The sequence below is a fragment of the Podarcis pityusensis genome (genome assembly GCF_964106645.2).
Source record: "Podarcis pityusensis genome assembly, chromosome: 6".
Classification (NCBI taxonomy): Eukaryota; Metazoa; Chordata; class Lepidosauria; order Squamata; family Lacertidae; genus Podarcis; species Podarcis pityusensis.
Window position 1 is genome coordinate 48,919,622 of NC_138030.1, and position 15,356 is coordinate 48,934,977.

The 15,356-nt window shown below is 41.3% G+C and overlaps 1 protein-coding gene across 1 annotated transcript; it reads left to right on the plus strand.

The window, feature by feature from the left end:
• Nucleotides 1–1,776: 1,776 nt before the first annotated feature.
• Nucleotides 1,777–11,229, plus strand: LOC308479214 (embryonic pepsinogen-like). The gene is made up of 9 exons (XM_081009668.1): nucleotides 1,777–1,885; nucleotides 2,962–3,124; nucleotides 3,633–3,750; nucleotides 4,296–4,414; nucleotides 5,136–5,335; nucleotides 6,636–6,749; nucleotides 7,367–7,511; nucleotides 8,832–8,930; nucleotides 10,847–11,229. Exons 1-9 carry the CDS (start codon nucleotides 1,830–1,832, stop codon nucleotides 10,982–10,984), a joined length of 1,152 nt encoding a protein of 383 aa, XP_080865794.1. The 5' UTR covers nucleotides 1,777–1,829; the 3' UTR covers nucleotides 10,985–11,229.
• Nucleotides 11,230–15,356: the final 4,127 nt, after the last annotated feature.

A 15,356-nucleotide genomic window follows, 5' to 3' on the forward strand; every position in this document is an offset into this window, starting at 1 on the left:
ATGCAGCTTTTTCAAGCATCAGGGGCCTGGAGGTCATGGAAGATTGGGAAGCTAACATTTAAAGCCAGAAGTCTAGCCTGATAAGTAAGGACAGAACGGCTAAAATTAATGGCATGCATGGTTTTGACTGGAAAATAATAGGCTCCTGCCTTTGTTGTGGCTCTTTATTAACCTGAAAATTAAATGTATGAATCCTGACAATGAAGTTCAGATCCCCATAGCTCTTGAGCCTCCAAAGAATAAACAGCATGCCATAACAATATGCAGAATTACTGAGATTTTGATCAGACGGTCCAAATGAATCTCATTGTGTACCACTGATCCACTAACAATTCTGCTTGTATCTTAATCACCTGCCCAGGAGGACTCCAGTCCTCCTGCTGAATCAGCATCTCCTTTGCTGGAATAGCATCCCCACAACTGTCTGGGAAAGTGCAAGAGATCATTCTGATTTTTAGTGGACTCTCCAGAGCATAAACAGAGTTGTAAAGGGCTCCTTCAGTAGAGGCTTTGTGCTGGTTCTACTCCAATATTTTACTAATGGATCACTCTCCATGGAGCAGAAAATGAAAAAGGAAAACAAAAACAGGGATAGTGTTACAGACATCTTGCTTCTATGAAAGGTTCCTTTCAATCTTGCTTCCATCTTTTTGTTGCATCCTTGCCTGCTAGATAAAACTCTTTCCTTCCCCGCTGTGGGGTGTCTTTCTGTTTGTTGACTGCAGAACAGGGCAAGTCATGTGAGCAAAATGCTCATTAAGAACACAAAAGCGTAGCCATAGCTGGTTTTGCTTCTGACCCCTCTCCCAACACTTTCCCCAGTAGGGTGCACCATAACACGCCTTGCCTTCTGCCACAGGGAAAAGGCAGGCGACCCAAATGCAAGAAGGGCAACACACATAAAGCATACATTCTGTGCTCCAGTCCTCAACCATGATATGTTTCATATACTTGGTGACACTTAAGACAAGGGTCATTACAGGGAGGAGGGTTTTTGCTTTGCTTTTGCTTTATTACATATTTTGTGTTGTCATTTTCTATTTATATGTTGTGAATTGCACTGTGATATTTGAATGAAGGGTGGTATACAAATTTAAATAATAAAAATAAGCGGTTTAATACAGAGTCAAGGGACGCGGGAGGCGCTGTGGGTTAAACCACAGAGCCTAGGACTTGCTGATCAGAAGGTCGGCGGTTCAAATCCCCGCGATGGCTTGAGTTCCCATTGCTCGGTCCCTGCTCCTACCAACCTAGCAGTTTGAAAGCACGTCAAAGTGCAAGTAGATAAATAGGTACCACTCCGGCAGGAAGGTAAATGGCGTTTCTGTGCGCTGCTCTGGTTCACCAGAAGCGGCTTAGTCATGCTGGCCACATGACCCGGAAGCTGTACGCTGGCTCCCTCAGCCAATAAAGCGAGATGAGCTCCACAACCCCAGAGTCAGTCACGACTGGACCTAATGGTCAGGGGTCCCTTTACCTTTAATACAGAGTGAGACCCCTGGTCCCTCTAGCTCAGCATAGCATATGCTGACTGTCATCAGTTCTCCAGAATTTCAGACAGGAGATGAAACCAGAATGCATTGCAACACATTCACTGACTTCATTGATATTTATATTTACACTATTATATGCTGGATGTACAACTTCCTCTTTCATCGTGTTTACAAAGCAAGGTGACTGTTCACTTCTCGTTTCCAAGTATGGGCTGGACTTTCTGTGATGAAATATGATCTTTAGATGATGGTGGGCACTTCTCAAGCAGCTATAAAATAACGAAGTTTCCTCAACAAGCAGCAGAAAAACTAGAGCAGACCCACTGGACAAGCAGGATGAAGTACCTTGCAGTTCTCTTCACCATTGTTGCTCTCGCCGAATGTCTCGTTAAGTAAGTTATCATTTTGTTGCTGATATTTACTCTTCTGACAGCTATACTTTCTGATTAACTAATGAAGAGGAGAGGGAGTGTGAATTATAACTTCAAATCTTATAGAATTTTTCAGATATAGACACATATATAAACACATACACACAACTGAGAGGAGATTAGTAAATGTAAAATGGTCCTCTGGCAGCAATTACAAGGGTAGAAGCACATAGACTCACTGAAGAAAGCATGGCTAATGTCTAATTTGAGATGGAACAATATTTTGGGGCATTTGTGTGTGTGCTTTTTTTATCCCTTGCCTTCAGTAGCGCAGTAACAGGATGATGCTCAGCACCTGAAGCTCACCACAGCATGTCCGAAGTGACAAGAGAGAGTGGAATTGTCAAACTGTTCTTTGTAATCAGCAATTGAGGGCCCAATAGCACACTTTAAAGTGCTGCTGACACTAATTGAAATAAAAAGGAGTCTTAAAAAACGGGCTGCAAAGAATTCATTTTATGTCAGTCAAATATTAAACACCCTACACACCTACAGTTGTTTTTCTTTCAGCTATCTTCCTTAAAGTAATTGAGAGATGAAGCATATTAACATCCTTGTCTTGTATCACAGCAGGAGCTGGGATCCTAGCACTCCATATGCTGCGGGACTTGAACCCCCACCATCCCTGACTATTTGCCTTGTTGGTTGGGGCTGATGGGACATGGAGCTCAACAACCTCTGGAGATCCACAGGCTTCTTTCCCCTGCATAAAAGCTGTTCAAATCCCACCCATTCTATGGAAAAGATGCATGAATGAATGTGTGCAAGATTATAGGCTATAGTACTATTTCTTGATGCTAAAAAAAGACTTTGATTGCATTGAGTGGGTGCGAACTTTCAGTTCAATTTCCTAAGTGCTCCCCCCCCCCCTTTTTTTTGAGTAGCTTAGATCTAGTAGTAAAGAGAGTTTAGATGAGGTGGTAATATTAAACCTATTATTATGTTTGGAGTTATGGAGTGGAAAGACAGGTTGCAAAATAAGCAAATTTTAGGGAGACAGAAAATCCAAACCTAGTATTTTGTTTCTTATGTTCCAGGATTCCCTTGCAGAGAGGGACAAAAGTAAGAGACACTCTCAAGAAGAAAAATCTGCTGGAAAATCTTCTTCAGAAACACCGTTATGACATTGGTACAAAATACAACTCAGCTTTTTCTAAGGCTGCCCTGGTGGCTGAAGAACCACTTCTGAACTCCTTGGATGTGAGTTGATGCTTTGCTCTTATCAATTTGCTGTGCTGCTGAACAACATTTCCCCAAAGTTTTCATGATGCTCAGTTGAGATACTTCTTCATATTTCTCCTGACACCCAGAGGTAATCAACATAATACTGTGGTACCTCAGGTTACAAACGCTTTGGGTTACAAACACTTTGGGTTATAAACACTTCAGGTTACAAACTCCGCAAATCCGGAAGTAGTACCTCGAGTTGTAAACTTTGCCCCAGGATGTGAACAGAAATTGCGTGTCGGCGGCACGGCAGCAGCGGGAAGCCCCATTAGCGAAAGCGCACCTCAGGTTAAGAACGGTTTCGGGTTAAAAACGGACCTCTGGAACGAATTACGTTCGTAACCCGAGGTACCACGGTATGTTGCATGTACTTAGCACAGATTTATAGTGATTACCTTGCATATCTGTGAGGAAGTAAAATGTTCAAAAGCCTAAAAAGAAGGAAAGTTTTGCAAATTGTGTTTGTTTTATGAATTAACAGACTGAATACTATGGAACAATCTACATTGGAACCCCACCACAGAAGTTCACTGTTGTGTTTGACACTGGATCATCCAATCTCTGGGTACCCTCTGTCTATTGCAGTAGTCCAGCATGCCGTAAGTAACTGACTATAAAAAAGTCTTCAAGCATGTCAGTCTGATATTAAAAAAGACCTGGGAGGGCCTATGAAGTTGTGTAAAGGAATGGATTCATTATTTCACTCAGGTCATAATTCTATTTATCTATGAGTAGGGTTGATTGAACTCAGTGAGGCCAACTTCTAAATAAATATGTGTAGAATTGAAGGTGGGCTTGCAATCCTATACCCACTTACCTGGCTCCTTCAGATTCAATTATGGGGCATGATACTGAGTAAAATTGTGTAAAACTTTACTCCAAATCATGTGGATTTGGTTTTGCAAAACTTAATTCCCATTTTTTTGTCCACTATTATTTTTAGTAATGTGTACAAAAATGAAAATGCTAAAAAGAATATGCTTTTTTGAATATATGAGTTTTTCTGCTAGATATTTTCCAAATGCCCTACACTTTACATTGTTCCAATAGTTTTCTTCAAGCAACCAAATTTATACTTAGTCTTATATCTATAATTAAAAGCCATTTTTACATTAGTTAAACACTGTTTTCTTTTTCTTTTTAGAAAAGCACCAGAGGTTTAACCCATCTCAGTCTTCTACTTTTCAAAGCACTCGACAGACCATATCCATTCAGTATGGGACAGGAAGCATGCAAGGGTACTTGGGATATGATACAGTGAAGGTAATTCAACTCAGTTCAGTTGCATTACATGAGTACAGGACAAACTGCGAAGACAATGTTATAGGCATCTCTAGAACCAGTGCAATTCAGTCTCCTTGAATCCTGGAACTGGAAAGCAGTCTTTCCTTTAAAGATGTGTAGATGGATGCACATCAAGTAATTCAGAACAAACTATCCAAATTATCCAAATAGTGTATATTTTTAATGGTCATTTAGAGAATCAGAGCCGTTCAATATTAAAGCTGGAGTCCTTAAGTCATAGGATCCTAAAGTAAATTTCTATGAAATAGATGGGACTTCCTTCTGAATTAACAGATTGAAAAAGAGGGTGCAAGCCTGTTAAACAGAAGCAAACATTGATGAACGAATATAAGACACATGCCCTGTGGAAATTCTCTGACAAAAGGGAAGCCTCCCCGATGATCACTGTATGAGGGGTACATAGGAGACGTTATTGATTCATGTACAAAATGTCAAGACACAGTTAGTCATATAAAGAAGTTTCATCTTCAAGAAAAAAGCAAGTTTAAAAGAGCCACTACTTGCTCTGCACCTTTTTACAGATTAATCTTGTTTTATGGTTAAAAGAAAAAGAGAAATAAACCCTACCGGGTTTAGTTCGCTTGCATAGAACTGAAGCCTTAATACATCAGTAGTAAAAACCTGCTCTGCAGATCACAGCTTGACATGAAAGTAAAGGTCTACTCTGTTTCTCTCCTAGGTATCCGGTCTTGCCGTTTCAGATCAGCCATTTGGCTTGAGCAGCAGTGAGCCAGGCATCATATTTGTCTATTCTCAGTTTGATGGGATCCTGGGCTTAGGCTACCCAAACATTGCTGTTGATAGTGCGACTCCGGTCTTTGATAACATGGTGGAACAAGGCTTAGTTCAGCAAAACCTGTTTTCTGTTTATCTCAGCCGGTAAATAGTGTTTTTATCTCTTGGTAATATTATTTGTTTTGTATAGCTGGGAGGAATCATGTGCCTGATCTGACACAGCTTGTCTTTTGGCTATTGCTCTGGCTGTTGTGTTGTAAATCAGGCTGGCCAATCCTGTACTCTAAGTAAGATGGCTGCCACTGTGCTGTACTTGCATTGGTATAAGGCAGGGACCCCAGAAAATGATTGGCAGAGGGGGCTGGAAGCCCCCCTCAACTGGCCAGGGCGCCGAGCCCCTCCAGAGGTGAATGATCTATTGTTGTCAATGCTACTTGATGAAGAAGGAAAGGTCCATCCAGTTTTCTAGGACATAACTGCACCCTCTTGCTTGTTGTGCCTTGAGAGCAGGGTTTTGCTATGAAGAGAGGGGCCAAGCTCAGGGAAGCTAAGTGTTAATGTGGAAGAGAGGGAGGTAGACAGAGTTAAGCAGGGAGAGAAGAGGCCAAGACTTCCGCTTCTAATTTTTTTACTATTCTATAATTTGTGAAATTGTAGAATAGACAATTAATTAATTAATTAATTAATTAATTAATTACTATCACATCAGTAGAGTTAATATCCCTTTTGATTTCAATTGAACCACCTTGATATCCCTATAAAAACACTTATGGAGTCTTTGCTCCAAATCACAAACTTACCCCATCCAGAATAACTGGAGGGCATTATTGCAAAGATAATTTCACCTATTTCTGAGGTAGAGGAGTCAACAAAAAGTGTCAATCTTTCCCCCTCACCATGTGTATAATATGCAGCCCAGATCTATATATGTCAGCTTAGAAGACAGTGATACTCATGAGTTAGTGTGCACAGGACTGAAGTCTTGTGAAAGGAAGACTGCAATCTTCCAGGTGGTGACAATTCTAGTTCTTGTCCTCTTTCTGGCTGAGAACTACAAGGGTAACACTGACACTAAGGAGGAGGAAACTGAAAGACATTATGAGATTATGAAGGGGGAAATCAGTTTGTGATATACAGACCAGAGTTGCCAATATTATGATGTACTTGACAAGACTGGAGAAATGTATTAACAGAATTTGCCTTTCAAAATTCGCTAACCACCAATAGATACTTATTCACTGTGAGATATTATACACCTTCCTACTCTCTCTCTCTCTCTCTCTCTCTCTCTCTCTCTCTCTCTCTCTCTCTCTCTCTTTCTCTCTCTCTCAATGGGAATTGGGACAGAGGTACAGAAGCAAGTGACATTCACATTTTAAACGTGTAGTTTATCTTATTCTGAATGAATGGATTGCCAACAGCACACCATATATTTTTGTTTCAGAAAATCAAGTGGGAGCATGGTCATTTTTGGCGGAGTTGATCACTCTTACTTTACTGGTCCTATTAACTGGATTCCTGTCACTCAGCAAGGTTATTGGCAGATTGCAGTGGACAGGTAAGCAGAAATTGCTGCTGCTGCTATTACTACTACTACTATAACTATTTAAAAAGATTAAATACAAAAAGAAAGGAAGAGATAGAGGACAATGAATGTGAATACTAATGTTCAGTTTACTTTGTATTTGCTAGTTGGCAGTTAGGTCGAACTGATTAGTTATTATCATTATCTAGTTATATAGAATCCTCATTAACAGCACTTTTACAGAGTGTAAGAGGACAGGTCCCTGCCCAGAACAGCTTGCAAGCTATAGTGCCTGTGGTCTTATTGCCTTCTACAATTTCCAATGATGTAATATCGGCTAAGACAGGAGAGAACGTTTCCTTAATGAGAATGGAGAGCTACCTTAAGGCAGTTATGACATCCCGCTATCCATGTTGTTTTAAGTTCATGTTTGGGGGAAGGTCCTTTGCTCAATGGTAGAGCATTTTCATTTTGCATGCAGAAGGTTACAGGCTCAGTCACTTCAAGTAGGGCTAGGAGGAAGACTTATCTGAAGCACTGATGAGCCCCTGGTAGTCAGCTTGGAGTTTACTCAGTGAGATGGACTAATGGTCGGTATATGGCAGTTTTGTATGTTCCATGTCTAAATCTAATGATTTCCAATTTCTCAGCATTCAAGTGAATGGTCAGACAATTGCCTGCAGTGGTGGCTGTCAAGCGATTGTTGACACGGGGACGTCCCTCTTGGCTGGTCCGGCATATGAAATTAGCAAAATCCAAAATGCCATTGGAGCTACCGCAGCACAGTATGGCGAGGTAAGATTTACTCTCTCACACCGATTCTCTTCACTTTGTGGCTGAAAAAGACTCAAAAGCACCCTAGCATCCACACTCAGTACTCAAATCCTTAGCCAGAGTTCGGGTTTCAGATATGCGCAACGTAAAATGGTTAAGATTAGACTTGATCCCGGTTTCCTCCTGGACTACAGCTGCTGGCATCTCAGTCCCATGCTTCTTGTTTCTTTATGATACTGCAGAGGCACACAAATGTGCACAAGCATAAGGAAATACGGTGTGTAAGATTGGAGTGGTAGCATCCCTTGTGAGCATGTATAAGGAATGCAGAAGGAAGAGACAATGGCAGTGGTAGGAAAAGGAAACAAGCTGAGGTTTGGCTGAGCCTGGGTGACATCCAGGGAAAGAAACAGCTCCAGTAGGCCTAATACTGAATTCACAAAGATAGCTGAAGTGATGGCATTCATTCGGAAAGGCTTGTAAATTGCCTTCTGTTGTTAGATCCTGATGTAATGAGAGGATGATCTGTGAAATCTTCTATCTGACTGGAATTTCACATGTGACCTTGCCTTTATCATATGACAAGGGTCACCTGAGAATGTCCCATGAGTTTATTGGACTGTTGTGTGTTCTGAGAAGGGTTTGCAATTTATGTAAGGTGACCAGATGCAGAATTGGACAGGGCTCTTGCACCTTTTATAGTTGTGTAGAAGAGGGATTTTCAGTAGGTGTAAGCTTGCATGACAGGCTAAGGCATTTGCTCTTTTACACACCTATGAAAGGTGCAAGAGTCCTGTCCAGTTCTGGATCTGACCACACTACCCGCACAGAGAGAGAGAGAGAGAGAGAGAGAGAGAGAGAGAGACCTTACTGTCATTAATTTGTACTATTGTCTCTCTTCAAAATATCCTCAAACAGTGTTCTTTAGCACAGAGCATACATAGGCATTCATTACTTCAGCATGCAAATAGCTCCACCTTCAGAATGAAGAATCTAGACTCAGACCAGAGTTTAAAATGCAGTGCTGTAATATCTGAATTGGTTGGAGCACATGGTTGTTATGTATGAAGATTAGATGAGAAGTTTTAGGTTGGTTCACTTGTAGTCTTCAGTGAGTTGCTTTGCTTTTATGTCACAATGTTCCGCTCAGGCCAGTGGGTTATACCAGATGCTTATCTGAGTGAAGTCCAGAAGTTTCAGAATTTCACTTAAAGTGGAAGGTGTGGTTTCCTGAGGCAGACTTTGTGGGTGGGGGGGAACCACTGCATTTCTTGAGCAAACCTGAGGTTTGCCTGTTCATTTCCTTCAGATTAACTCAACACTCCTCCTTATCTTTTTCAGTATAAAATCAACTGCGGTAACCTCTCCAATATGCCTAATGTTGTTTTTGTAATCAACGGAATCCAGTATCCTCTCACCCCTTCAGCCTATACTAATCAGGTACAAAACAGATTTGTATTTACTGAATTACGGAATTGTATTTACTCATCAGGAGTGCAAGTTCAAAAGGGTTTGGGGGTTTATTAGCAGGGCAAAATCTTTATGAACAAATGGGCTGCAAACCAGAAAAAGGAAAGAAATCTTTGAGAAGAAATATTATTAGATATACAGACACTATCAGAAGAGCTGGGTTGATACCTGCGTATCTCACGAAAAGAAACGGTCAGCCCAGGTACATAAGATGACTCTGTCCTGTCAAGGATCAAGAGATTCTCCACCAACATAGTTTTGTGACTGTTAATATTGTATCTCTGACCACAGATGATTCCCATCCTGGGAAAGGTGCCCCATTAAGGTGGAAGACCTGGGTGCCTGATCGTTCCCAGGAGGACTCACATTACACCTTCCACCAAAAATAGCCTCCTGAGATTAAGCTATAAATACAGTGCTCAAATGCTACAAGTTATTTATTTTGCTGTTGCAGATATGGCTGAATGTGGAAATATGCTCTGTTTTTCTCCCCTTGTTTCCTCTTATCAGATATTGTACAATCCAGAGAATTTCAAAATCTCACTCCCCGCTTTATCCTATTTCCCAATGCATCAAGTTTAACCTTGGAAATGCAATGCAGGAAAAGGGGCCCCTTTGCACCCACTGCCCCTGACTTCTCCATCTGTAATAGCTCCTCCATTTCCACACCAAAGGCTTGAAGGCAAAGCATTGCACTAAAGCATTGATAGGGAACCTGTGGTCCTCCCAGTGAGGTATGACCCCAGCTCCAATCATAGCGGACCATCAGTCATGCTGTCTGGAGTTGATGGGAGTTGGGAGTCTAACAACACCTGAGGGCCACAATTTCCCCACTCCATCCGAAAGGAAAAAAAGAAAATAACCTGGATACAGCAGCAACGTGACATCATACGAACCCTAGCATGCAATATGTTTTCAATATAGGATGCCTGGCAGATTGATTCTATGATTGTGCTGTGCCAGGTAATTGTCGCTTGCATTGGCTTGAATCCCATCCTTTGATGTGGCAGAGGCAGGTGGGAGGAAGCAAGTAGCACTTAATAGAATCAAAGAATCACAGAATTGGATCATCTAGTCCAACCCTCTGCAATGCAGGAATCAATGCATTTTACTGGGGCCCTCTACTTACTCTACAGGGAAGGGCTGGAGCTCAGGGCTGGAGCCTCTACATTGCATGCTAAAGGCCCCAGGTTCAATTTGTGGCATCTTCCATTTGTGGCATCTCCGAAACCCTGAAGAATTGCTACCAGTCAGTGTATACAATAATAAATGGAATGGAGCAATGGTCTGTCTCAGTATAAGGCAGCTCCCTATCTTCCTATGACTTCAGTGGAAGTATTTTTCCCCCCTTTAGACAACTTCTTTTGCAGGCATATTGTCACATTCTGTTGTCATCCAACTAAGCTCTTCTCCCTATCAAATGCCCCCCCCCCTTTGTGGTGGTTGTAATGTCAACCAGGAATAAGGTTAATGTCAGTGCAGCAGTGCAAATTCGCCACACTGGCAAGACCTTTTCCCTATACAAATTCCAAGGATAGGATTGCCTTTGCATTCAATGATTGTTTTCAACAGAGCAGAACAAAAGCAATGTCACAATCATGATTTCCTATAACTTTTAAATACTATCCATACTTGTACAATTTGCTTATTTGAATTGATTAGGATATCGAATTATTAATTGATAGAGTGAGTACATAATGTGCACCGTTGTCTCTTTAGTTGTTGAATTTGTGTTATTTCTCTCCATTTCTTTTGAGACTTTTTCAGAGAATATCCTGCGACTTCCTTTTTTATATGTTGGAATGTTACCCTATGCATTTTTTACCTAGATGGGTATTTATGTAGAATAACCCCTATCTGATGGCTGTCCTTTTCTTCCCTTCTAGGTGATGCAAGCAGAATGCACTAGCGGTTTCCAAAACACAGCTGGGGACCTCTGGATCCTAGGAGATGTGTTCATCAGGGAATATTACAGTATTTTTGACCGGGAGAACAACCGAGTTGGACTGGCAAAGGCAGTCTAGAATAACTGTGCTTTTAAACAACAGCATGGGCTGTAATTGCTCATCTAATCAACTTACTCAGATTGCATCTTAACTTCATAGCTATTTATCTGAGCAAATAAGCAAATAAGCAGCGACTCCAGTTATGTACTTTTAAAAGCAATATCTATCTAATGTCTTTAAAGAACCTGCAGATGATAGCACTGTTATGCCATATATGATCTGAAAATGGTGAATTTCAAATTAATAAACTGTCCTAAAGTTAAGTTTTTTTGTTAGCGATTTCTGTGTAAAAGCCTATAGTTAATGTGAGTCGGGGTGCCTATTTGAATAAAATAGGGGGGGGCAGGTAAGCCCCACCCTGCATAATCAATCACATGATGCAGTGCGCAAACACTATTTGAATGGCAATGCCCATTGGCGGGGGCTCAAATATTTTATTGGGGGACCAAAGGGACCTCAGTGCCTAGGAAATGGGGTGCCATTTCAGAGGTCAGCAAGCAGAGCAGGGGAGGGGAAAGACAAGGGCCCAGGGCCCGCTCTCAGAATCACTCCAGTGCAAGTTATACAGAGAAAAAACACATCAATATACTTTATTTGCTGTTATTTCTTTTCTTTCTTATAGCTTATAAATATAAATTACTGTGCAATAAAACAATGCACAGAATTGGAGAGTGACCAGAGATATAGGAGCTCCTAATTTAGGAATGGGGAACCTCTGCCCCTCCATAAGTGAGTTGCAGTCCAGCAACACCCGAAGAACCACAGGTTCACCATCCTATTCCTAATTGATCATCACATTTTGCCCTAAACTGGGTGGAGAGAATACAACTGTGCCACCTTGCTGCCCTAATAGTTTCAGGAGATTCCTATCTTAGTTATCCTTAGAGCCACCTTGTTAGGCAGGCAAGAACAGTTTGAAAAGTGAGTGTATAACCATTTGGATTAATTGAAATACAACCATATCTGGATCCTGTACTGAAAACATCCTTTCTCCAGGAAGCTTCACCACCAGGAATGGGCAAATCCACCCATTTAGCTTTCTCCCAGTTTCTTCCTTTTCCAGCCTTAACTTCAGTTCTCCGCATTTCCAGAATTTAAAAAAAGTCTTCATGAAAATTCACATAATTTTAGTTCTAATGTCTCCTAATATGCATGTTTGCATGCCATTTTGCCAAATATGCATATTTTTTCAAAGCAAAAGTGCATTTTTGTATGTTATTTTCACCAATACATTACCCTGGGATGTGGGTTTTTATTTTTTTGCACCCATCGCATTGCGGGAGAATTGTCCCGCAAAATTTGGAGAAGTCCAAATCCTGAAAGGTGGCTGCATTTTGGCATTTGTTGGGTGGCCTTTCAATGTGAACAGAATCAAATTTCTGAAAATCAGAAGAAGAAGAAGAAGAGTTTGGATTTGATATCCCGACTTTCACTCCCTTTAAGGAGTCTCAAAGCAGCTAACATTCTCCTTACCCTTCCTCCCCCACAACAAACACTCTGTGAGGTGAGTGGGGCTGAGAGACTTCAAAGAAGTGTGACTGGCCCAAGGTCACCCAGCAGCTGCATGTGGAGGAGCGGAGATGCGAACCTGGTTCACCAGATTACGAGTCTACCACTCTTAACCACTACACCACACTGGCTCTCAGAGCAACCACAGTTCTGGATTCCTAGTACATTCAAAAGATGGGGGTGGCTACCAAACCAGGAATAATTGCCTGGATATGAAAAATTCCTGTAGTCTGTCCAGCTTCATTTGAATTTTGGACAGCATTCAGTCCAGATTTCAGAACAGGGAAGACTGCCTAGCTTTAGCATAGAAATTTATTAGCAACTTCCACCTTTAAAAAGCAAATATCAGAATTTAACTGAAAGAACCACACTGTAAGGGAAGAAGTTTTTATAATATTCATGAAGACCTACCACTCTCATAATAAGTGTCCCTTTTTAGAACTGTATCTGATAATATCGGAGCACATCAACGGTTTCATGAAATGGATGGAACAGAGTCTGGTGTCTAAACTGTATAGTATGCTAATCTTAATAGATATGGGTACATCTGATGGTCTAAGTCAGATGTGGGAAGCCTACTGCCACTGTTAATAAAGAGGTCTGGGCATCACTGTGGGGAAATTTCCTTTTAAATCTGTCTCAACCTCAATGAAAGATAGCACTTAAAATATGGCAAAAATGGTATCTCACGCCTATATGTTTAGCCCATATTAGAGTGTCTTATTCACCAAACTCTTGGAGAGGATAATCTAATCAACATACATGGTGGACATGTGGAGAAGTGGTTCAGTTTGGGGGGCAAATATTTGTCAAAATAAAAGCAATTGCTGGACAGTATGTCCAGAGTTACTGCTGTTCCATCTTTCCACACAAGATAACACTAACTTACAGTTCAAACCCTTAATAGGTTCCGTTTTGCTAGAGGACAGGCTTGTAATAAGGAGACACTGGAAGAATGTGGAGATTATCTCTTTGACAAATTGTTACAATCAAGTATGGCAGATAGCAATTGTGGAAAACTGACTAATAAAATGAAATTGGCACAAGGCTTGAAGCATAACGACTCTCTTGCAATGTATTCTGCTGTATCATTATATATATATATATATATATATATATATATATATATATATGACAGAAATAAAACTATACAGTCATACCTTGGCTCCCGAATGCCTTGGGAGTCGAAAGTTCTGGCTCCCGAACAATCGAAAACTGGAAGTGAGTGTTCCGGTTTTCAAACGTCCTTTTGGAAGCCGAACGTCCGACGGGGCTTCTGCAGCTTCTGATTGGCTGCAGGAGCTTCCTGCAACCGATCAGAAGCCACGCTTTGGAACGTTTCCTAAGTCAAAAGGACTTCTGGAATGGATTCTGTTCTACTTCCGAGGTATGACTGTACAAAACAAAAAACAAAAACAAAACATTAAGAGGCAAGAAATGAAAACAGAGGACTCTCCACACATTAGAAAATGTTTTGACTCATATAAGCTGTATATTGCCCTCTATACAGATGCTTGTCAGGACCTGAACTAATTGTGTTATTTAAGAGAAATAAATATTTTTAATGGAAAAAAACAGTTTCATAAAATTTTGGCTCTCTAAAATACTTCTGTAACAGAGCACTCCAACCTTCTCTGCACTGGGCTTGTGGGGAGAGTGAATGGATTAGGTGGACATGTTCTTTCACCCAAGCCCAGGCTGGTGCTGTGAACTGCCTGTCCCCCCACCTTCTGCCCTGGCTGCTAGCTGCCAGGAGTGGGTGTCAAAAGCAGGTCAACAATAAATCACACAGACTAAGTGAAGTTAATTCTTTACTAGAAGAAACAAGGTCTGCTCAAGAGTACCAGGCCTAGTGAGCACGGCAGCTCTTCTCAGCTGATCTTGCCCCTATGAGGCAGTTGTGGGGACTGCAGGTCTTCGCCTTCCCACAGCTGCCTAAGTCTCCTCCTCTCCCAGGTCCCTCCCAAGCAATCTGAGACTCCACTGGTGCACCTGCCTTTGCTCCTCTTTCTTCATACCTCTTCTAGTTCTGGGAGATCAGGAGGGAGGGTAGCTTGTCACAGCAGGAGTGGGAGACATCCTGGCTTCGTCACCAGCCTGACTCATCCCTGCCTCTTGGCCTCCCTCCTCTCCTGCTTCTGCTTCTGCATTCTCCCTGCTCAGTAAATTATTATACTTTGGAAGAAAAAATAAATAAAGTAAAAATGGAAAGATGGGAATTCTTAAAACTAGCTTTTTCCAGATGAATATGTGCAAGAATGATCAGTATCTTATCCAATATAAGCTTTTTTTGGTTTCAACATCTTCCTATAGCAGCTACTGAGGAAACAGTGAGAATGTGGCAATGTTTGAGAAATGAATTCCTATGGCCTAATAAAACAAATCAGTAATTAAATCTAGGCCTTGTCATTAAATGAGTTCAAAAAATTCATACGGTATAAACCAAAGTAAGGCAGCATAAAATTTATCAAATTATGAGTAACTTGGGAAACAACAATTAACTATCATTCATTTACATTTTTATGAGAAAATATGGCTTCACTGCAAATAGCCCTCCTATTTGGTAACAGTAATTATCAAAGGATCTAAATTTCAAATTATTATTTGGTATAAAGGGAATTGCTATTAATTGTCAAGAATGCAATCAGTTGCTATTGTTACAGGGGGTTTTTCCCCTCCAGGGTTGGCCCAAGACATTTTGGCACCTGAGGTGAGCAAAAACATGGCACCCTACCCACTGCCAGGGAAGAAGGGGCAGAAGGGGCCTGGTCTGAATCCTGTTGGGTGGATGCACAACCTAGGAGACTCAAGATGGCAGCCTCCACCATTTCCTTCCTGGGGTAAGAGGAGACTAGTAGCTCCTCCAAGCAGATCTGGCTTC

Bases quoted from the DNA above. Each gene is read 5' to 3' on its own strand.
- LOC308479214 (XM_081009668.1), top strand. From the start codon at position 1,830: ATGAAGTACCTTGCAGTTCTCTTCACCATTGTTGCTCTCGCCGAATGT. The intron at 3,751-4,295 runs GTAAGTAACTGA...TTTTCTTTTTAG, and splicing joins TTGCAGTAGTCCAGCATGCC to AAAAGCACCAGAGGTTTAAC. The intron at 6,750-7,366 runs GTAAGCAGAAAT...CCAATTTCTCAG, and splicing joins TGGCAGATTGCAGTGGACAG to CATTCAAGTGAATGGTCAGA.